Genomic DNA, 24,479 nt, shown 5'->3' on the forward strand with positions numbered 1-24,479 from the left:
ATACCGCTGTTTTTAGCATTCATGCTGCTGCTTCTTATAAGGCATTTATACTTTACATTTGCTTGTATACCGGCATTGTAGCGACTATATTTTTGGAATAAATTACGATCCATACAGTCTGCACTGAAATAGTTCCTTCTTTTTTATTCTTTACTATGTATGATTGATTCCTGGCTGTCATTTCACTGGATTGGAGTACCATCTTCACCCCATATGTGGGAACTTGTGCTTCTGACCATTTGTTCATTCAGTGGTCCAACACACTTGGTAAGAGTATCCATCCCTTTAATGGTTTAGCTACAGGTCCTCACCAAACATTCCTACAGTCTTGGCTCTTGTGTAAGCTCCAGCCAGCTTAAATTGGAACCAGGAAAGGCATATACTGACTTTAAGCCAATTTCAAACTAATGCAACCAACCAAAAATTCAATAAGCTAACAAAAAAATGATTTAACCCCAATCCCTAAGGTATCATATAAAATTTTAACATGTTAATGTAATTTGGAAAGTAATTTCCAATCTTTTTAAATCACCAATTTTTAGTACTATAACCCCTGCCATGAAGGTCCTTGTTTAAACACTTCCTATGCTGTCCATGTCTCTGTGCTCCTGCTCTGCCCCCACATAACATGGGGTTCCAACAGAGTATGGTCCACTCTTGTTACCATCTTGAAACCTATCCTGAGAAAAATATAGACGGAAAACATCCGATCAGACCGTGTTGTCGGGTAATCCGCCCGTGTATGGGCTTCATCTGACTTTTTCCGTCGGAATGTCCAATCAACAAAGTTTGAGAGCTGGATATAAAAAATTTCCGACAACATGATCCGATCGGACTTTGACGTTTGTAGAGAATTCCGATTGGACAAAGTGCCACGCATGCTCAGATCAAATTCCTAGACCAAAGCTATTGGCTACTAGCCTGAACATAGTCCCATCGTAACGAAATAACGTCATCACATTACGAACGATCAGATTTTCCGACAACTTTGTCCGACCGTGTGTATGCAACACCAGTTTTGGACAAAATCCGATGGATTTTGTTGTCGGAATGCCCGACCGTGTGTACAAGGACTAAGAGAGGCTAGGATGTGGAATTCCCTTCCACAGGCGGTGGTCTCAGCGGGGAGCATCGATAGCTTCAAGAAACTATTAGATAAGCACCTGAAAGATCGCAACATACAGGGATATACAATATAATACTGACATATAATCACACACATAGGTTGACTTGATGGACTTGTGTCTTTATTCTACATCATCTACTATGTAACAATGTAACTATGAATGGATGACATTATACTGTAAGTCAAGTAAATCTCCATAGGTAAATAGATACATTCCAAACTGGGTGGACACAGAATACATTATATGTGAAATGACCAATAGGAGCCCATTCTGGGCTAAGAATATTTTTTTTTTTTCACAACCCTGCCTCTCACCCCCTTCTAACTCATCCAACTAGACATATTTTCCCTTCTCTTGTTAAGCCAGATATACTCACCTAAGATCCCCTTCCAGGTTCGTCACCACTGCCGGTCCCAAATGACTGCAAATCCAGCTGTGTAATGGAGTTGTAGATCACTGGTCCCCTACTATCCACCTGTGGTGATTTTATCCTTTTCTGGGTCCTGGGAGAAGTCCACCACTGTACATCCAATAGGAAGTGTTCATGTCATGAAGGCACCGGAGGACCAAAATGGCAATACATGGATCTTGGTGACAAATTATTCTATCATTTCTTCTAATTATAGAATCCCCTATTACCACCAACTGTCTAGACCTACCTCCACTCCCTTCACCCCCCCCACTAGAAGGGCTGCTCTCCCAGCTGTTAGGGGGAGCAGTGACATCTAGGGCTGCCATGAGCAGCTCATACAGGGCGCAGGGGCGCCGCCCCCCTGATCCATGTGCCCAACCCCTAATCTACATGCAGGGTACCAGATGCATGGATTTAAATGTTTTTGTTTAAGCACATGATTAGAGCCTGAGGCTAAATTGGCTTAAAAAATGGTGGGCTGCAAAAAGGGGTGCTCTGCGCCCAGGGCCCACCTAGTTGTGTGACATTAGCATATTAATATTCACTAATGTCTTCCTGTTTCTCCTCCCGGCCAATCAGGAAACCTGATTAGCCGGGAGACCCAGGACCAGATTGGTCACAAGTCCTAGGTCCTGATTGGCCGGGAGGAGAAGCAACCGCCAGGACTCAGGAGACATGAGGAGGAAGCTGACGAAGCTGCGACCTGGATGGGGTAAGTGTGGGGCTGGCGGGGACCTGGTGGGAGAGCAAAGCAGGGATCGATCGAGCGATAGGGAAGTGATGATAGTGGCTGGGTGGAGGCTGGGGGACACCCCCCCCCCCCCAAGAAAATTGAGCACCAGCCGCCACTGGACATGAGAATATACAATAAAGCAAGTGTTACTCCAGGAGTAGTTTTTACATTTATTTTGTGGAAATTCTTGTTTGAAATTTGGCAAGCCCAGATTTTCAGGCAAATTTCATTGAAGTCTATGAGGAGGTAAATCTTGGTGTTAAATTCTAGCAATTTTTAGGGCTAATAATCAAAACTACTGTGATGATAGGCATAACAATGGGGACATATCCAAAGCAAGAACTTTTTTTTTAAACTAAAATACAGTGTAACAGTCCTTCACTTCTTCTATAATCTCCTATTGTATGTCTTCACCCAACTGAGCTCCCAGTCTTTCACTAGACTACCAGATCTGCTTGCCACTGGATCCCCTGTGTGCTGCCCCAATAGGAATAGAATTTATATATATTGTTTTCCTAACCATTTTTCTATGGACGTTTAAGTTCACATGCTGCCATCTAGTGACCTTTTGTGGTAATGCACTTGTTTCTCAAGTTTATTTTCCCTTATGTTATGACACACTTCCTTTGTATGTAATGCTCCCCGCTTCTTCCTTTGTTTTTGTACTTCCTGTGTCATCAATGCACCAATGCAGCTATTAAGCATCATGTAGCAGGGCAAATGTATTCTGCATTGTAAGCTGCAGACAATATCATCTTTTGACCGCACAATACCACAATCTGTTGTATCCTGTCATCTGCTGTATCCTGATGTTCAGAATAAAAGCACCTCTGTGGATGGAATCCGTTTTGGTGAGTTCAAGCTATCTGATGAGTATTGTCCTCAGTGATTATACCTTTTACAGGCCAGGCATAGAGGTCTCACAAGGGATAATCCCTTCACAACAATCCTCACACATCTCAAACACCTCCTATGATGCTGCCCCCTCCTGTCCCTCTGCCCACCTCCTGTGATGCATGCCCCCCTCCAGTCCCTCTGCCCACCTCCGGGGACGCATGCCCGCCTCCTGTTCCTCTGCCCACCTTCGATGACGCATGCCCACCTCTTGTCCCTCTGACCACCTGCGGTGATGCATGCCCCCCCCTGCCCAACTCCAGTAATGCATGCCACCCTCCTGTCCCTCTGCCCACCTCCTGTGATGCACGCACTCTCCTGTTTCTCTGCCCACCTCCTGGGATGCTGCCCCCCTCCTGTCCCTCTGCCCACCTCCTGTGATGCTGCCCCCTCTCCTGTCCCTCTGCCAACCTCCTGTGATGAATGCCCCGCTCCAGTTCCTCTGTCTACCTCAGGGGACGCATGCCCCCCTCCTGATCCCTCTGCCCACCTCCGGTGATGCATGCCCGCCTCCTGTCCCTCTGCCCACCTCCAGTGATGCATGCCCCCCTCCTATCCCTCTGCTTACCTCCTATGTTGTATACCCCCCTCCTGCAACCCTGCCCACCTCCGGTGATGCATGCCACCCTCCTGTCCCTCTGCCCCCCCTCCTGTCCCTCTGTCCACCTTCTGTGACACTGTCCTCACCTGTCCCTGTGCCCCCTCCTGTGATGCATGACCCCCTCCTGTCCCTCTGCCCCCTCCTGTCCCTCTGCCTACCTCTGCCTAGTGGTGATCTTCAGGTGGATGGGGTGGGCATAGACTGCCAACTACACCGAATTGTGGGTGGGGCCACTCACCCTAGACGTGGGGGTACCTTTCGCCATGAGCTCGCTCCTCAATGCCCGGGACCAAGCAGGGACTGCGGTTATGTGAGAATCAAACATTAAGACAGTTTCTGACTTAGAGATGAGACATGTCAATGTGTGAAGTAATAAAAGTACAGAGTTCCATGTCATTTCTGTCCCATGTCACTTTACACTTTCACGTGATATATATTACATTTAGGAGAGACAAAAAAGACAAAATGGGAGGTGTGCACACCTGGTGCATTACCAATGGCAATTTTATGAATAATAAAATCCATAAAAAGTGGGTATTCGCAAAACACAACTTTCAATTGAGCCATAAATATCACACACTGTATGCACATGTGCAGCACCATACCACATGGCAAAGCTGACAAGTTTCACGGGCGCACCCCCTTCCTCAGAGCTCAAGACACCACTGAGCCTGTGCCCTCCACATCAGTCCAGTGTACCTCTGCCACCTCACCAGGGCAGGACTTACCATTGGGCTTGACTGGGCTCAAGCCCATGGGCCCTGCCCATTAGGGGGCCCCACGGGCCCTGCCGAGATACATAGCCGAGTGTACCCGGCTAGGCTCCGCTTACAGTCATGCCCAGTCCCTCCCTATGATGGACATAACACAGGGACTGGGCATGACTGTGAGCCTAGCCGAGTACACTCGGCTCAGCTCGGGACTGCGAGAGGACCCTAGAGCCACTGTAAGGACATATTCGGCGACCCAAATGACATTCCGTCTCCGCCATCTTTCTACACCCCACACTCGTCCACAGTAAGGATACACTAAGAAGGGGTAAAGCACACATGTTGTTACACCCAACGGAGTTTTGCATTTTGGACGTATTTATCACATTAAAGTTAGTATATAGTGAAATACATTACTTACAACTCCGTCTGACAACTTAGATGTTGAATTTTAAAAGCAGCGAACGTCTTTCAGATTAGCATACCTGTGAGAAGGGTTGCCGCTGCTTTTAAAGTTCAAGATCTAAGTAGTCAGACAGAGTTCTAAGTCCTGTTTTTCACTATATAAACTGACTTTACTGTTATAAATACGTGTAAAATGCAAAACTCCGGTGGGTGTAACAACATGTCCACTTTACCCCTTCTTAGTGTATCCTTACTGTGGACAAGTGTGGGGTGTAGCAAGATGGCGGCAATGGAACACCACTTCCGTATTAAGACTGCAATGACAAGGCTGCAAATGGCACTGGACAAGGCTGCAGACGGATGGGCAAGGCTACAGCTGGACACTGATAAGGCTGCATTTAAATGTACGTTTTTTCCTTAAAAAAAGAAACTTCCCTCCTAAAAGTTTTTTTTTCCTTAAAATTCCCTCCTAAACTTGGGGTACGTGTTATACGCCGGTGCATGTTATACGCCGATAAATACTGTAATGTATGGAAGGTAGGGCCTGAAATTGACTCAAGCCCAGGGGCCCCCCACCACCCTAAGTCCTGCCCTGCACCTCACTCTTTGTGACAGAATGGTGTCCCGCCATGCATGAAGTGTGAACCTCATGCCTGCACTTATTAACTCCTTCCTAGTCTGTGATCAGACTAAGGCTACTAGACATAATGCTACTTTGGTCCCAGTTGCTATGGAGACTGACTGCTTGGGAGAGAGGACCCATTACCTGCACTAGGCACCACACTTTACAACTGGCTGCAATGTACCTTGTGCTAGTTCTTGGTTACCCATAGCAACTGCATTCTTTCTCCTTATCTTCTTAGGTTGTTAGAGAGTACCTTCAGTTGTATTGGTTCTGGAGTATCCCAAGGCACACCCTTTCCCCATTAACGTTCTTCAAACAATAACCCCCCCCAAAAAAAAAAAAAAAAAATTCTGCCTAGTTATTGTGTGGAGAGACTGAAAACTGCTGTGTGCCTGGCTGATGTGCACCCAATAGGGAATAGAACCTGGGACAAACAGTGAGACTGGCTTGGGATCTGCGCTACATACTTACAGTATCTCACAAAAGTGAGTACACCCCTCACATTTTGTAAATATTTTATTATACCTTTTAATGTGACAACACTGAAGAAATAACACTTTGCTACAATGTAAAGTAGTGAGTGTAAAGCTTATATAACAGTGTAAATTTTCTGTCCCCCTAAAATAACTCAACACACAGCCATTAATGTCTAAACCGCTGGCAACAAAAGTGAGTACAACAAAAGTGAAAATGTCCAAACTGGGCCCAAAGTGTCAATATTTTGTGGCCACCATTATTTTCCAGCACTGCCTTAACCTTCTTGGACATGGAGTTCACTAGAGCTTCACAGGTTGCCACTGGAGTCCTCTTCTACTCCTCCATGATGACATCACAGAGCTGTTAGAGACCTTGCGCTCCTCCATCTTCCATTTGAGGATGCCCCACAAAGGCTCAATAGGTTTTAGGTGTGGAGACATGTTTGGCTAGTCCATCACCTTTACCCTCAGCTTCTTTAGCAAGGCAGTGTTCATCTTGGAGGTGTGTTTGGGATTGTTATCATATTGGAATACTGCCCTGCAGCCCAGTCTCCGAAGGGAGGGGATCATGCTCTGCTTCAGTGTGTCAAACTACATGTTGGCATTCTTGGTTCCCTCAATGAACTGTAGCTCCTCAGTGCCGGCAGCACTCATGCAGCCACAGACCATGACACTCCCACCACCATCCTTGACTGTAGGTAAGACACACTTGTCTTTGTACTCCTCGCCTGGTTGCCGCGACACACGCTTGACACCATTTGAACCAAATACATTTGTCTTGGTCTCATCAGACCACAGGACATGGTTTTAGTAATCCATGTCCTTAGCCCTTGTACACACGGTCGGACATTCTGACAACCAAATCCATTGGATTTTGCGCGACAGATTTTGTCTGAAACTGTTGTATACACACGGTCGGACAAAGTTGTCGGACAATCCGATTGTTCAGAACGTGGTGACGTTATTTCATTATGATGGGACTACGTTCAGGCTTGTAGCCAATAGCTTTGGTCTAGGAATTTGATCTGAGCATGCGTGGCACTTTGTCCGATCGGAATCATGTTGTCGGAAAATTTTATAGCCCAGCTCTAAAACTTTGTTGGTTGGATATTCTGACGGAAACAGTCCGATGGAGCCCACACATGGTCGGATTATCCGACAACACGGTCCGATCGGACATTTTCCGTCAGAATGTCCAACCGTGTGTACAAGGGCTTAGTCTGCTTGTCTTCAGCAAACTGCAGGCTTTCGTGTGCTTCATCTTTAAAAGAGGCTTCCTTCTGGGACGACAGCCATGCATATCAATTTGATGCAGAATGCGGCGTATGGTCTGAGCACTGACAGGCTGACTCCCCACCCCACCCCTTCAACCTCTGCAACAATGCTGGCAGCACTCATATGTCTATTTCTTAAAGACAACCGCTGAGCATGTGCACTTAACGTCTTTGGTCATCCAAGGCAAGGCCTGTTCTGAGTGGAACCTGTCCTGTTAAACCGCTGTATGGTCTTGGCCACTGTGCTGCAGCTCAGTTTCAGGGCCTTGGCAATCTTCTTATAGCCTAGGCCATCTTTATGTAGAGTAACAATTCTTTTTTTCAGATCCTCAGAGAGTTCTTTGCCCTGAGATGTCATGTTGAACTTCCAGTGAACAGTATGAGAGAGTGAGATTGATAACACCAAATTTAACACACCTGCTCCTCATTTACACCTGAGACACTCGGCTCAGCTCGGGACTGCGAGAGGACCCTAGAGCCACTGTAAGGACATATTCGGCGACCCAAGTGACATTCCGTCTCCACCATCTTTCTACACCCCACACTCGTCCACAGTAAGGATACACTAAGAAGGGGTAAAGCACAACAGAGTTTTGCATTTTGGACGTATTTATCACATTAAAGTTAGTATATAGTGAAATACATTACTTACAACTCCGTCTGACTACTTAGATGTTGAATTTTAAAAGCAGTGAACGTTTGTCAGATTAGCATACCTGTGAGATGGGTTGCCGCTGCTTTTAAAGTTCAAGATCTAAGTAGTCAGACAGAGTTCTAAGTCCTGTATTTCACTATATAATTATTTCACTATATAAACTGACTTTACTGTTATAAATACGTGTAAAATGCAAAACTCCGGTGGGTGTAACAACATGTCTGCTTTACCCCTTCTTAGTGTATCCTTACTGTGGACGAGTGTGGGGTGTAGCAAGATGGCGGCAACGGAACACCACTTCCGTATCAAGACTGCAATGACAAGGCTGCAAATGACACTGGACAAGGCTGCAGACAGATGGGCAAGGCTGCAGATGGACACTGAAAAGGCTGCATTTAAGTTTTTTCCTTAAAAAAGAAACTTCCCTCCTAAAAGTTTTTTTTTCCTTAAAATTCCCTCCTAATAGAGAAAAATTTTAGTCTTTATGGTTCCTGGTCAGGAGTGTGAGTCTGGTAGGAAGGTAGAAAGGGGGGGTGAGTCTTGAGTGTTTTTTTTTTTTTTTTGGGGGGGGGGGGGAGTGTGGTAATACACGGCGAGAAGGAGTGGAGAAGGGATATGTGGTATATATGTTGTGAAAATAGTGGAATAAGGTCACTAAGAAGCCCCCTGAATAACACCTGGGTAGGTGGGGGGAGGGTCGGTGTCAGGAGGGGTGGGAAGGGAGGGGAAAACAGGGGGAAGGTTGGGGGGAAAAAAAATATGTGTGTACTAATGAACGGGGCTCAGGAGATAACTCAAATAAAGAAAAGATATAAAATACTGGGAGGTAAAAAACAAGGAAAACTGATTGGTTACACGGGGAAAAATTGTAATAAACAATTATATAGCACAACTCACATTAGGAGATATATAATAGATGAAATAGCGGTGTTGGTTAGAAAATATGTCATCTTAGTGGGGATCAAGGTCTTGGAAGCCTGGTTTAACTCAATAAAGAAGGTAGCGAGGAGATGGAAGGTACTGGGATATAAGGAGATTTCAATCTCTGTTTTTTTTAGAAATATCCCCCGCCTTGTTATCTCCTTCTTTCTCCTTGATTTTCTCTTTTTCTGTCTGTTTACTTTGTGAATGCAGGATGGGAAAATTAAGATAGGCTCCTGGAATGTGAGGGGCCTGGGAACACAGGTGAAACAAAAAGCGGTGTTTTCTATGATGGAGGGATACGGAGTTGGGTTGGTCTGTCTGCAGGAGACTCACTTAATTAAAGATACAATACATCGGCTGCAGAATAGAAAATATCAATATCAATATCATTCTGTATACTCGTCATATAGTAGAGGGGTGAGTGTCATGGTAAGAACAGGGGTGAATTTTGCTTGTAAGCGGGTCATCCAAGATGAAAGGGGTAAATATATATTTTTACATTGTTTAATTGAAAATAGAGAATGTGTGCTGGCAAATATCTATATTCCTCCACCATTTAAAATGGAAGTGTTGTTTAAATTATATGAATTCTTACTGGGGGTAGATGGAATTCCTATTATAATAGTAGGGGATTTCAATACAGTTTTAGATACCAAAATGGATAGATTCCCAGAAAAGATACTGGTGGAATCAGCTGGGCATGGGAGGCTGGGTCAATACATGGAAGAAGTAGGACTACTGGATTTATGGAGAACGGGGAATCCGGGAGCCAGGCAGTATACTTGCCGTTCGGCCTCGCATTCCACGTTGTCCAGAATAGATATGACACTGGGGAATGACCTGGCCCTACAGCTGGTGGAAAAGATTGAATATCAGCCCAGGGGCATATCAGATCATTCCCCAGTGACAGTAACCTTAAAAATTAGTGAACGAAGGGGACAGAAGGTATGGAAATTGAACCCTCTTTGGTTAGAACTAATAAAAAAAGAGTCAGAAGAAGGCCCAGAGAAAATCCAGGTGGAACTAAAAGAATTCTTAAAAAACAACCGAGGCACAGTAGCACCAGGGATATTATGGGATGCTCTGAAAGCATTTTTGAGGGGGCTCCTGATTCAATCTATAGCAAAAATCAATAGAAAGTCAAGAGAGCAGGAGGCAAGTATAGGGAGAGAAGTGTTAGAGGCTGAAAGGAACTATATCAGTGACCCTACCCTGGGAAAAGAAAAAATGTGGCTAGATAAACAAGAAGAATTTAGGTTAATGGCTTTGAAAAAAGCAGAGTTACAACATATGTTCTCTCGTCAAGTCTCTTTTGTAGAAGGGGAAAGTATGGGGAAAATGTTAGCACAATTAGTGAAGAGTAATTCTGGTCCATCTTCAATACCGGTGATTAGGACAATGGAGGGGGAGGTTACAACTGAAACTGGGAGTATAGGTCAAGCATTTAGAGAATATTATAAAAAATTATACACCGCACAGAAAACAGGGATGGATGAGCAGATGGAGACATTTCTGGGTCACCTAGAGGTACCATGTTTGAAACAAGAAGAAAGAGAAGAATTGGAAGCCCCAGAACTTCAGGAAGCAGTTGCAAGCATGTCAAATCAAAAATCGCCCGGGCCAGACGGACTCCCGATTGAAGTATATAAAAATTTTGGCGAGATACTGCTCCCTGAACTTCTGGAGACACTAAGAGGAGTAGGTGGGGAGGGCAAATTGCCCATATCAATGATGGAGGCAATCATAATTTTGCTGTATAAGGAAGGCAAAGACCCATTAAATGTAGCAGCGTACAGACCAATTTCTCTCCTGTGCACTGATGCAAAGATACTGGCTAAGGTATTAGCAACCAGACTTAACCGAGTTATAGCAAGATTAGTGCACATGGACCAAACAGGATTCATAGCCAATAGGTCAACCAGCATGAATATTAGGAGAGCTTTTTTGAACTTACAGATTCCAACAGATAATGATACCCCGGGAGCAGTTGTGGCACTAGACGTAACAAAAGCATTTGACAGTGTAGAATGGGGATACATATGGAAAGTATTGGAGAAATTTGGTCTGGGTCCTTCCTTTATTGGTTGGATTAGGATGCTATATGATAAACCTAGTGCAAGACTAAAAATCAATAATGAGCTTTCCGATAAAATAGAGCTGGGGAGAGGAACGAGGCAGGGGTGTCCATTGTCACCCCTACTCTTCGCTCTCGCTATAGAGCCCTTGGCCTGTGCAATTAGAGCAAATCGGGAGATAGTTGGTTTTCTGAGAAAAACTGGGGAGGAAAAAATTGTGCTTTACGCAGATGATATTCTGCTATTTCTGGGAGATATGAGACATTCATTGATAAAAGCAATAGGAATAGTGCAGGAGTTTGGTGGTTTTACTGGGCTGGAGATTAACTGGGAAAAGTCGGAATGTCTCCCTATGGACCCAGTTGATCAACAAACAGCCCTAGGAGTACCCCAAATGGTAATAGTGGACAAATTGAAATACCTTGGAATTACCCTGACTAAGGATCCCAAGCAATTTATAAGTTATAATTTAGCCCCCCTATTAGTTAAGTTTAAACAAAAAATTGTTATATGGAGGCGACTTCCTCTATCGGTGGCTGGCAGATGTAATCTGATAAAAATGATTTGGATGCCCCAACTTCTTTATATACTGCATAATACTCCGATATGGATTAACAGAAGTTGGTTCAATAAGATCGAGATGTTGTTTAGGGAATTAATATGGAAGGGAGGACAGGCCAGATTGCGACTGCGGATGCTTCAGCTACCGGTAGAGGAAGGAGGCTTCGCAGTCCCATATCCGGAGTGTTATTTTTGGTCAGCACAACTTCAACAGTTAGGGGGAATTGAGGTGGCGAATGGAGGAACTCCAAATGGGAGACTGGTCTTAACAGCCTCACCACATAGGACGCTGATCGAGACCCTAGAAGCAGACTCATTCCAGTATAGATGTCCTACAGTAAAAATGATGTTAAAGATATGGCATATGGTTAAAAAAAAATGGGATATAGGGAAATAACAAAGTACACCCCTCTATGGAATAACAAGAAGCTACAAGAATTATGGCGAGTCGGTAAAATCTTAGAATGGGAAAAATGTGGCATTGAAAGGTTGAACCATTTATATAGAGGCACGGGTATCAAAACCTTTGAGGAACTGCAAACAGAATTTAAGATACCACAAAACTCATTATATGCATATATACAAGTGAGGCATGCTATAAAGACACAGTTTGGAAACCTGTTATTGGTGTGGGAAGAATTGCCGTTGATACAACTGGTAGCGCAAGCAGGACCCACCAAAGGATTAATATCAAAACTCTACTCCCACTTAGATAAACAGATTAATTGTGAGAGGAAAAGTAGGGTTGAGAAGGAGAAATGGGAGCTAGACGTAGGTAATATAACACAGTCACAGTGGAAAACGATTCTAGAGTCATGCCCAAAGATCTCGGTCTCTCCCCCCCATAAGATATCACACCTGATGGTGATTAACAGAGCGTATTAGACCCCCCAGAGACTATTTAGATTTGGTAAAAGAGCAGACGATAGCTGTCCTAGGTGTGGGGGGATGGGAAACTTAATACATATGCTCTGGAAGTGTCCTAAACTATTCCGATATTGGAAAGGAGTAGTAGAGACATTAAGTAGAATCTTCGAGACAGTAATAGAACTAAACGCTGTGGTGTGTATTCTAGGATACAGAAATGAGAGAGCAGAGAGAAAGGGAGTAACCACTGTAATTTTAAGATGTTTATTTGAAGCCAGGAGGATGATCACTAGGAGATGGCAATCAAACTTAGCCCCCACAGTAGAAGACTGGGTGAGAGCTGTAAATGAGTATCTATGTAAGGAGAGAGCAGTATACGCAAAACGAAATAACTTAAAAGAGTTTAACAAAAACTGGCAAGATTGGTTAGAGGAGATGCATACCCCAATATAAATTATAAGAACTAAAGGAAGATGAGGTGGGGGGGGGGAGGTGGGAGGGAGTAGGGAAGAGAGGAATAGGGGAGTTGGTATCACTTTAAGAAATTAACCTTAAAGGGAAAGGTGAAAAGGAAAGAAGAGAAATGCATGGAAGGGCAAAAGTATAAATACAGCACTTGAGGGGAGGGGAAGGGGGGAGGAAGGGATAGAAAGGGAGAAAAGGTGGGGGGGTTAATTAAATAGGAAAAATGAAGGTAGTGAAAAATAGTTGAGGAGGGATGTTGGGGTGTTATGGTATTGTTTAAAATATCGTTTTCATGTTGTTATTTATTTTTGGAGTATGGGCACATATACATGACCCCCCCCTTTCTTAAATCCCAGACTCTGGAATGGAAGGAACCTGTACTGGATTATTGGTAACTTCGGGTTATTGTTAAAATGATTAAAAGGATGTCTATATAAGATATGAAAAATGTTCTAATAAAGATTAATATTAAAAAAAAAAAAAAAAAAAGAAAAAAAAAATCCCTCCTAAACTTGGGGTGCGTGTTATACGCCGAAAAATACTGTAATGTATGGAAGGTAGGGCCTGAAATTGACTCAAGCCCAGGGGCCCCCACCACCCTAAGTCCTGCCCTGGAGATACTGTATGCCTGTACATACTGTCGCTAGGTAAATGCAATTTAGTTCTGTTAATTACTGCCAGTCAGAATACTGAAGGTGTTTAACACTATCAGAGTAACATTATGGTCTTATTGATTGTTTGTATAAGTGCACTTGTTAATTGTTTCTTTTTTAGGCTATATATGGCCTAATAAATCCTTTGAACGACCTCAAGGTGTGTCAGTAAGTGCTGGGTTACTGAAATGTGTAATCTTCATGCGTGCAGAGAAATCGTGAAACAATTCAGTGAATCTTCCAGGAGTAGTGCTACATATATTTTGATTTGTAAAAATCTGTGTATGGAAACTCTGAACATAAGTGGCTTTTCTTTTCATTATTTTTATACAATTTCTTTAGAAAATGAACATATAGAATTCAAGTGTTTTATTTATTTATGGATATACAGCAAGAATAAAATGTAACATGCTGTCACAGCTTTAGTTTACTGAAACTCACAGATAACTAGGTATTTAGCACTACATTGGATGTCATTCCAATAACCATTGTTCCACATTTGCACACAGTCTTCATTGTGCATGTAGTCATCTGGCTGTAGTGCGCCCCAGTTGGTAAAAATAACCTTTTCACCTGTTAAGTACGTGAATGTTCCTTCTACTTGTGAAGAAGTTACACCTAGGAATGCTGGAATTGACCCTCCCTTAGTGTTGATTATCTCTAGTATTGCACTATTTTCTTCCGCATTTCTTGGAGTAGCCAAACTTCCTCCAACTTCTTTACATATATTTTGGGCATCGTTTTGGTTTTCTTTCCGGCCATTAGTCACAAATACTTTACCACCAACTTCTTTAGCACCAACTTCATGAAACAGCATAACTGAAAAAAAAAATAATGATTTAAATGCATAACAGATTTGGGAATCTAGACATTTGTAGAATAAAACTTGCTTTAGAAACCATCAGATGTAGTGTACCCATAAACAAAGACATGTAATGACATGTGACTATATACACCCTCCAATAGCTTGACTAAGATGTGCCCCCACATTTTCTGGAAACACATATAATTACAGCTAGTGAAAGAGATTGGTGGCTACAGTCTTATACTGACACTGTCTTCAAGGGTACCCGATTAAAAAAATCTTTTAAAAACAAAATAAACTAGACATATTTTTTTCTGGCATTAAGGTGCCCTGAAGACCATTTACAATAATCATTGTTTGTTATGCCTGTTGGCATACCAAGTATGATTTAAAGTGGTGCGACTTAACCACTTCCCGACCGGCGCACGCTGATGTACGTCGGCAGAATGGCACAGGCAGGCATATTGGCGTACAGGTACATCCAATTTTAAATGCCGCCCTGCCATCGGTACCCCCGTGAGTCCGGTCGCAGGTCCCGCGGACTCGATTGCCGCGGGCATACCCGCGATCGTCTCACGGGGAGGCTGAACGGGGAGATGCTGTTGAAAACAGCATCTCCCCGTTCTGCCTAGCAACAAGTGATGCTGATCTCTGCTCCATGTGATTGGAGCAGAGATCAGTGTTCACTAAAAGAAAGCCCAGCCCTCCACAGTTAGTAACACAGCCTTAGGAACACTTAACCCCTACACTGCCACCCACAGGTTAACCCCTTCACTGCCAGTGTCATTTACACATGAATCACTGCATTTGTATAGCACCGATTGCATTATAAATGACAGTGATCCCAAAAATTTGTCAAAAATGTCCGATGTGTCCGCTATAATGTCGCAGTCACAATAAAAGTCACTGATCTCCGCAATTACTAGTAAAAAAAAATAAAAAATTTATAAAAATGTCAACTCTATAACTTTTGCGCAAACCAATCAATAATCGCTTATTGTTTTTTTTTTTACCAAAAAATATGTAGAAAAATACGTATCGGCCTAAACTGAGGGGAAAAAAAATTTTTTTTATATATTTTTGGGGGATAATTATTATAACAAAAAGTAAATAATAATGCGTTTTTTTCAAAGTTGTCGCTCTATTTTTGTTTATAGTGCAAAACATAAAAACTGGAAGGGTGATTAAATACCACCAAAAGAAAGCTCTATTTGTGGGGAAAAAGGGCGTCAATTTTGTTTGGGAGCCACGTCGCACGACCGTGCAATTGTCAGTTAAAGTGCCACAGTGCCGAATCGCAAAAAGTGGTCTGGTCTTTGGCCAGCAAAATGGTCCGGGGCTGCAGTGGTTAAAGCCTGACTTCAACCATGATATAATACTACTTTAGCACTACTTCTGTGAGATTTGTAACGATTTGTTATGACTTTAGTGCTACTTCAGTGAGAGAGGCTGTCCATGTCACAGGGAGGAACCGTGATGTTATAAACAAAAGTTTAACTTACAAAGGGTTAATATTTAACAGGCCCAAGTGGTGCTGACACAGGTACAATTTGCAGCACAATTTAAATTATAGTCTACGGCAGTGAAATCACACTAAAGTCCTGAATAAGCAATGCATGAACTACTTCTCAAATTGCATTACTTGAAATCATACCTATTAAGATACTCTAATGCCGCGTACACACGATCGGAATTTCGGCCTGCAAAAGACCGATGAGAGTTTTTGGTAGGAAAATGCGACTGCGTGTACGCTCCATCAGTCTTTTGCTGGTTGAATTACAGCCAGCAAAAGATTGAGAGCATGCTACCAACTTTTCGGTTGGGAAAAGTTCCTATCTGAAAATGCAATCGTTTGTGGCAATTCTGACGTACAAAATTCCTACGCATGCTCGGGAAACAATTCGACACAGGCTCGGAAGCATTGAACTTCATTTTCTTGACTCGTCGTAGAGTTGTACGTCACCACATTCTTGACGGTTGTAATTTCAGCGAACTTTTGCGGGAACGTGTGTATGCAAGGCAAACTTGAGCGGAATCCTGACAGAAAAGCCGTCACATCTTTTTCCGATGAGAAATCTGATCGTGTGTATGCGGCATAACAGAAATACATTAGATGCATGTTGTACCTGAAGTCTTACTGATGTGACCAGGGGCTAATAGTGTGTATTCCAGATGTCACAACTGGAGACCAACATGAGAAAGCACAATGTTACATAGTTACTTACATAGTCAGTAAGGCTGAAAAAAAGACAGTTGTCCATCCAGTTCAACCTGTGTAGGTGTATGCGTATCAGTGTCTGTCATGATTTCCCATATCTTTGTATGTTGTATCCTTTAAGATGTACATCTAATGCTACGTACACACGACCAAACTTTTTGACAGCAAAGGTCAGATGGAACGAATCAGTCGGACAATTTCGATCGTGTGTGGGCTTCATCGGACCTTTGTTGTCCAAAAATCAGACAGACTTTAGAAATAGAACATACAACTTATGTAGGCATGGGGCGGGACATGACGGCACATTCCCGGGGCATGCTGGGACGGTGCCGTCATAAGGGGAGGGGTCACCGTGTGACAACCAACGGCCAGGCTTGTCGGGAAGAGGCCCTTGTCCTCATCAACATGGGAACAAGGTGCTTTGGGGTGGGGGGCCCCCCTTCCCCAAAGCACTCACCCCCCATGTTGAGGGCATGCGGCCTGGTATGGTTCAGGAGGGGCCGCTCGCTCATCCCCACCCCCTTTCCTGACCGGCCGGGCTGCATGCTAGGGTAAGGGTCTGGTATGGACCTTAGGGGGGACCCCCACGGCATTTTTTTTGCAAGGTGTCAATCTCGCCGATAAAATTGGCGAGATTGACTTCCTTTTCTAGTCCTCAACTAGAGTAACTCATCATGTTCAAAATGAACGGACTTTAGTCCATGTGTGGGCAAGTGTGGGCAAGTCCATTCATTTAGAAGTCTGTCATAACTCCATCGAAAGACCGTCGGACCTAGTCTGCCAGAAAGTCCAGTCATGTGTGAGCAAGTCTGTTCATTGGGAAAGTCCGTTGGAACTCCACCAAAAGTCAGTCGGGAAGTCCATCGGACCTAGTCTGCTGGAAAGTCCGGTCATGTGTACGCGAGATAAGAGTCTTTTAAAAATATCCATACTCCAGGCAGTCGCCACCAATTGTGGGAGAGAGTTCCAGATCCTTATTGCCCTATCAGTGAAGAACCCTCTATGCACTTTAAATAGGGAGTCCACCTGAAAAAAAATGTTAAAAGCTAGCAGCTACAAATACTACAGCTGCTGACTTTTAATAAATGTACACTTACCTTTCCTGGGGTCCAGCGATGTCGGCAACCGAGGGCGATCGATCGATTGGCTCGCGGCTGCTGCCGCCGCCATTCTCCGTGAGGCAATCAGGAAGAGAAGAATTTTGGCTTCACTTCCCCGTTCCCTACTGCACATGAGCGAGTCGTGCAGAGCAATGGGAATGGTCCGCTCTGTCTCTGGGACCCGTGTGTGTCCCAGCAGGTGGGACAGGAAAAGGCATAGACTTCCGTGGGAGTCTATACCCGGAAGTGGGTGCAAATACCTGTCTTAGACAGGTATCTGCACCCCCTCCCTCCTGAAATGTACCAACTGTGGCACCGGAGAGGGGGGGTTTCGATGAGCGGAAGTTCCACTTTAGGGTGGAACTCCGCTTTAAGGTTAAACTGCCTCTCCTCCGGTCTCATTGTGTGCCTCCATGTCCTTTTAAAATCCCTATGACTTAATAGTTTATTTCATATGCTGGGATCCCCATTGAGATATTTGTAGATTGCTATCATGTCCCCTCTTAAACGTCTCATCTTCAGCGAGAATACATTTAGTGTTTGCAGTCATTCCTCGTAATTGAGGTCCTCCAGTTCCCGTATTAGTTTCATTGCACTTCTTTGGAATCTCTCCAGCTCCAGCACATCCCTTCGGAGGACTGGTGACCGGAACTGGATGGAAAACTCCAGATGAGACCTAATCAGAGTTTTATAAAGAGAGTCCCAGAGCAAAATGCCAGAAGAAATAGGCGCAGGCACGGCATTCCAGTGCTGGACAGTTGCCGCTTTAAACGGTTGGGACACTTTAAGAGCGGGAGAGGGGAGGAACTGGGGGCAGAGCCTGGGCTAAGGAAGTGAGATGGTTAGGGGAAGTGACGTGCAGTCACAGAGCGGAGGAGAAAGCGTTTCCCACCCACCCGCCCTAAAGTAGGGTTTAGGTAAAGGGAAGTTGTGTGGTAAGGCAGCTCTTTGGGTTGCTGGGAGAGGAGATCGGAGAAGTACATGTGTAAAAACATGCTGTACCCATCCATGTGATGGGAGTGGTTTATGGTACTTCCAGGTACAGGGGGTACCTGGAAGGGTTAAAAGGGGTAGGTCACTGTTAGGTTTGATAACGACTCAGAGTCAGTGGATTCCAACTGGAGGCATAAGGTTGAAGTTAAAATAGGTGGTAGCAGTGACCAGTGGGTGGGCATTTCCCCCACCCAACCAGGAACCAGTTTAAAAGTTGAAGTGTTGGTAATGTTAATTTATGTTATTTATTAAAGTTTATATTTGTTAATAAAATAAGGCCGGATGGCCATTTACTCCAAAGCCTAGTTGGGTCTTTTGTAAAGAGGGTTTTGGAGGGTGGTATGTGGGCATGGGGTAGTAGGCATTAGGTTACTGGGCCTAAGTCCTACAAGGTCAAGTGTCAGGATTATAATTTTGTCCCTAGAGTATATCCCCTTTTTTATGCATGCTAATATTCTGCCTGCTTTGTTAGCTGCAGCTTGGCACTGAATGCTGTTGCACAATAAGTTATCTATTATCACCCCCAGATCCTTCTCCATCCTTGATTCCTTCTCCCAGCTGTTCTCCACCTAGTGAATATTTTTAATTTATGTTTTTTGACTCCAAGTTCATTTCTTTACATTTCTCCACATTAAACCCCATTTGTCATTTGTCTGTCCACTCCTTTATTTTATTCAGGCCATTCTGCAAAATGTCCTGTTGAGAGTTCATTACTCTGATTATCTTTGTTTGATCTGAAAAAAACTGGGACTGAACTAGTTATCCCATACTCTATATCATATATGAATATGTTGAATAGAATTGGTCCCAAGACAGAACCTTGGGGTACCCCACTAACCACTCGAGACCAATCTGAGTACATGTTATTTATCACTACCTTTTGGACCCATCCCTGTAACCAGTTTCTTACCCAAGCACAAACCCTATGGTCCAAGCCTGCGTACCTCAGCTTGTAAATTAAGCTTTTATGGGGGATGGTATCAAATGCTTTTGCAAAGTTTAGATACACCACATCCACAGGCCTCCCCCTATTTAGATGGCAGCTCACCTCCTCATACAATGTAAGCAGATTGGTCTTGCAGCAACATAACCTCATAAACCCATGCTGATTACCACTAATGATATTCTTCTCCTCAGTAAATCTTTGGATATAGTCCCTAATCATCCCCACCAATAATTTACCCTCTATTGATGTTGGGCTGACTGGCCTATACTTCCCAGGAATATGTCTCTGGCTTTTTTTGAATATTGGTACCATGTTGGCTTTTCTCCAATCAGGAATCAACCTTTGGCCTGGCTAATTATAACAACCTTTGGCCTGGCTATAACTTGATTGAGTTCTCTGAGGACTCTCAGGTGTAAGCCATCTGGTCCTGGTGATTTATTTGTGATAAAGCGTAATTCCACTTTAGTTGAGAAAAAAAACATTTCCCTGTGGGTGATCTATGTACATTGCAAGAATTATAACAATCTTTGCTGCAGATTCCTACCTTTTGTTATTGGCTATAACTTGACTGAGTTCTCTGAGGACTCTCAGGTGTAAGCCATCTGGTCCTGGTAATTTATTTGTGTTAAAGCGTGACTCCACTTTTGTTGAGAAAAAAACATTTCCCTCTGGGTGATCTATGTGCATTGCAAGAATTATAACAACCTTTACTGCAGATTCCTACCTTTTGTTATTTTGAAGTAATCCATGTGTGTTTGTCTGTGCCTCTGTATTGAGTGGGTCTAATGGGAGTGGTTTCATAATTAACTGTCAGGTGTGCAGCTGCAGGGCACTAATGGGGAAATCATCTGGGCCTGTAACCCTTTAGACATGTTCCTTTGGGAATTATCTCACCAAAAATGTTGCAGGGGATGCCTGAAATCTGACTTGTATCTTAGGAAGACTTCTGGCAAAATTGATGAGCCAATCACACAAGCAGGAAATTATGTTTCTGGGGAGTGTCCAGTATGCATCTGTCATAGGCATGTGCACAGGGTGTACCAGGTGTGCCTGGGCATACCCTAATGCCCATGCACACCCCAAGGCTTTTTTTCCTGTCAAAATGTGTGATGTCCTGTACACATAACCAGTTTTCCCATCAGAATCAACTCTGAAGGTTTTTCCGACAGAGTTCAGACGGAATTAAGCTGACTTGCGTACACATGATTACACCAAAGTCCGACCGCCAAGAACGCGGTGACGTATAACACGTACAACGGGACTAGAAAAAGTAAGTTCAATAGCCACTGCACCACCCTTTGGGCTCCTTCTGCTAATCTCGTGTTAGTAGAAGTTTGGTTAGAAATTATTTGCGCTTTTCAGACTCCTGCTTTTTCAGATCGTTTCACTGCTGTTCAGTTTGTGCTTGTGGGTTTGTGTCTGGTTTTCAGTGCATGCAGTCAGTTCGTATCTGTTTTTCAGTGCGTTCTTGTCCACTCGTTGCTGATTTTCAGCTCGCTCTTCACAGGCCTTGCTTTTCTTCAGTGAGTTCTGTTAAAGTGGTTGTAAACCCTTACAAACCACTTTGACCTACAAGTAAGCCACGATTAAGGCTTACCTGTAGGTCCAAGAAATATCTCCTAAACCTACACAGTTTAGGAGATATTTACTAAAAGACAGTGACAGCTGTCTATGGCGCATGCCTGTATGTGTGTGCATGTGTCTGTATGTGTGTGCGTGTGCATGTGTCTGTATGTATGTGTGTGCATGTGTCTGTATGTATGTCTGTATTATGTACGTGTGTGTATGTATGTCTGTATGTGTGTACATGCATTTGTCTGTATGTGTGTGTGCGTATTTGTGTGTGCATGTGTCTTATTGCTCAAATGAATTTTAATGGTTCTAAGAACCAAAAACTAAAACAATGTCCCCTTTTTATACACAGGATGAGCTCAGCCAGGAGGAGGGTCTGAAAAGTGGCAGCCAGGAGGAGGCTGTGCCCAGTGGTAGCCAGAAGGAGGCCGTGCCCAGTGGCAGCCAAGGGGAACCAGTTTCCAGTGGCAGCCAGGATGTAATTTGACGCCCGCCCAGGATGAGAGATCCCATCTGCGGGCGTCATATTACTATGGGTGGGTAGGGAAGTGGTTAAAGAGAGTGTGGAGTTTTAGTTCGGTAGGGAAGTGGCTTTCCAGTATCCATGGTAACAAGGCTAATGAGAGATTTGTGAAAAATCTTCCAGTCTAACCCAATCTTTTGTGGATCCATGAAGGTTCCAGTCCAGAATTCTGGTCAAATGCACTGCTTTATAGTAGTTGATAAGGTCTGGCAGGCCTATTCCTCGTAGGTGTTTGGGTAAGGCTAGTTGTGAGTATTTAATCCTAGGTTTGCGACCTCCCCAAATGAAGTTGGAACAAATGTTTCTGTAAGTTGTGAAGAAGGTCAGTGGCACATGAATAAGGACAGTCTGTAGCGTATATATTGGATTCTTGATAAAACATTTTCAGAATTTCTGCCATTCCGAAGCATGAGAACACCGGTCTATTACAATTTTTGAGGTGTTCTGTAAGTTTGTTTAGTATCGGTAAGTAATTTTTCGTTTCAAAATTTTTATTATCAGTTAACAGAAGATTTACACAGTACGGTGCAATCAAAATTCAAATAGAACAATGGATAAATAACAAGCGATCAATGATATTGCATCCTATTCTTAATAGAACAGTTTCAAGGAGAAAAGAAGAACGCGTCGCTCAAATCAAGGTGGAGAGTAATTGTTTAGTTAAACAATCGGAAACCCAAACATTCCGGAGTCACCGGGGTTGGAGAAATAAGTTACTCCCAATAATAAGAAATATAATGTACAGGGGAGTACAGGTACTGCTTGAGCAAAGTTTTCAGGTATAGGGAAGAAAAAAGAAAAGAACAATTAGACTAGGAACAAGGATAAGAGTAGTGGGGGAGGAAGGAGAGGGAAGAAGAGAGAGAAGCGAGAGAGAGAAAGAGAGAGATTGGTCGATCGGTCCGCACGGACCCAGGCCGCCATGCACTGAAGATGGTCTCATCTGAATGAGTAGTTCAGGGTTCCAAGAGATTGGGGTCTAAATCAGGGGGAAAAAAGTGCTGTATCCAAGGCTGCCAAACCCTATGAAATCGGGACATGCGGTCTAAGATTTTTGCTTCAATCTTGCAATGGATCATGGCCTGTGTGACCCTGTTTTTAAGTTCTGCTACAGGGAGTGTCGGAGTCTTCCAGGCTCTAGCTATCGTTTGTTTAGCCGCTGTGGTTAGCTGAAGGAATAGGGATAACTGACTGCGGGTACAATTTCGGGGGGTGTTAAGTTAAGTAGGGCTAGAGATGGGTCCGGTGACAAGGAGTCCCCCATGAGTACTGACGCCATCTGAAATGTCGCTATCCAAAATCGTTGGGCAACCTGGCACGACCACCAGATATGGACATGAGTGCCTGCTTCACTACAGCCTCTAAAGCATGTAGCGGGGTACCCAGGGACAAACTTAGCTTTTCTGGCTGGGACCATATACCAACGCATAAGAACTTTAAAGTTAGCATCCCAGGCAATAACATTTTGGGAGGCTTTACTGGTATTGGCCCAAATCGTAGTCCATGCATCAGCATCCAGTTCTATACTGAGGTCTGTAGACCATCTAGTGGCATAAGGCGGAAGGGATGCGGGGGGAGAAGAGAAATGAGAATATAATTGAGAGATAATACCCGGGGCATGCGGGTCAGAGTCACATATTTTCTCATAAATTGACATGTGGTCGTGTGCGCTAACGGGTTTGGGCATCGAGTTAACAAAGTGGGCAATTTGTAGGTAACGGAAACTTTCGCTATTGGGAATGTGAGATTGGGTTTGCAAAATGGGGAAAGCTTTGATGCGCCCATTTTTTGTTAAGGTGCAGATTCGGTCCAGGCCCGCCCGAGACCAAGCCGCAAATAGGCTTGGCTCGGAGAAGGCCGGGCCAAACGATGGGTGTCCAAAGATGGAAAGTAAAGGCAGGTGCTGGGATTTGAGCCGAAAAGACTTGTGGATCATGTCCCAGACTTTAAGGGAATGCAGTGTAACCGGATTAGTGGGGTTGCCTCTCTGCGTGGGGGGGGAGCCATAGGAGATTGGATATGTTTAAAGGGTAAGTATCTACGGCCTCAAGACTAACCCATATCGGTATTTCCGTTTTCGCATGGTATAAGGTGAGTTGGGCCAGCTGAGCTGCATAATAATAGTAGCAAAAGTTGGGCACTCCTAGTCCGTCCTGTGTTTTGTGGCGATAAAGGGTAGATTTAGTGACTCTGGGTCTGGTAGCTCCCCAAATGTATTTAAGTACTTTGCCCTGCACTAGGCAGTGGTAATAGGGTGGGATTCGGATCTGGAGGACCCGGTATAAATAAAGTAGTTTAGGTAGCAGCGACATTTTGACTGCCACGATTCGACCCAGCCACGAAACACAAATCGGTTGCCAGGCAGCCAAGAGATTAGTCAATTTCCGTAATAAAGGGAGATAATTATATTGAAATAGGTGCGAAGGGTCTTTTGTTAAGTGAATACCTAGGTATGGAATAGAGGATGTGGACCATTGGAAAGAGAAATTGTTACGGAGGAGGCTGAGCTCATACCTCGGCAGAGATACGTACAGGGCCCTAGACTTGGCTTGATTGACGTCTAAACCTGAAATTTCGGTACATTTCTCCAACAACCTGCATAAGCTAGGCATGGTGGTATGGGGGGCCGTAATGAACAGCAGGGCATCATCTGCAAACATGCATATCTTATGGGTTGTGCTTGCTATTTCCAACCCCCTAATGTTGGGATCCGCTCTAATTAGTGCAGCCAAGGGCTCGATAGCTAACGCAAACAATAGGGGGGAGAGGGGGCAACCCTGTCTTGTTCCTCATTGGATGGGGAAATATTCTGATCTGTAACCAGCATACCTCACGTATGCACGAGGTTGGGTATATAGGGCTCCT

At 44.0% G+C, this 24,479-nt stretch overlaps 2 protein-coding genes across 2 annotated transcripts in view; both read right to left on the reverse strand.

Annotated features, from left to right (window-relative positions):
- Positions 1-24,479, reverse strand: part of LOC143931008 (mannose-binding protein C-like) — a 285,028-nt gene that overhangs the window by 199,877 nt on the left and 60,672 nt on the right. The gene's annotated exons all lie outside the window — the stretch shown is intronic.
- Positions 13,812-24,479, reverse strand: part of LOC143930033 (pulmonary surfactant-associated protein D-like) — a 36,567-nt gene continuing 25,899 nt past the window's right edge. Inside the window, exon 3 of the mRNA XM_077453932.1 lies at positions 13,812-14,276. Within this exon, the coding sequence (XP_077310058.1) occupies positions 13,885-14,276 (392 nt within the window). The 3' untranslated portion in view covers positions 13,812-13,884. The remainder of the gene's footprint in view (positions 14,277-24,479) is intronic.

The sequence above is a fragment of the Lithobates pipiens genome, unplaced genomic scaffold (genome assembly GCF_037356315.1).
Source record: "Lithobates pipiens isolate NorthernLeopardFrog02 unplaced genomic scaffold, aLitPip1_a1.2 Scaffold_25, whole genome shotgun sequence".
NCBI lineage: Eukaryota > Metazoa > Chordata > Amphibia > Anura > Ranidae > Lithobates > Lithobates pipiens.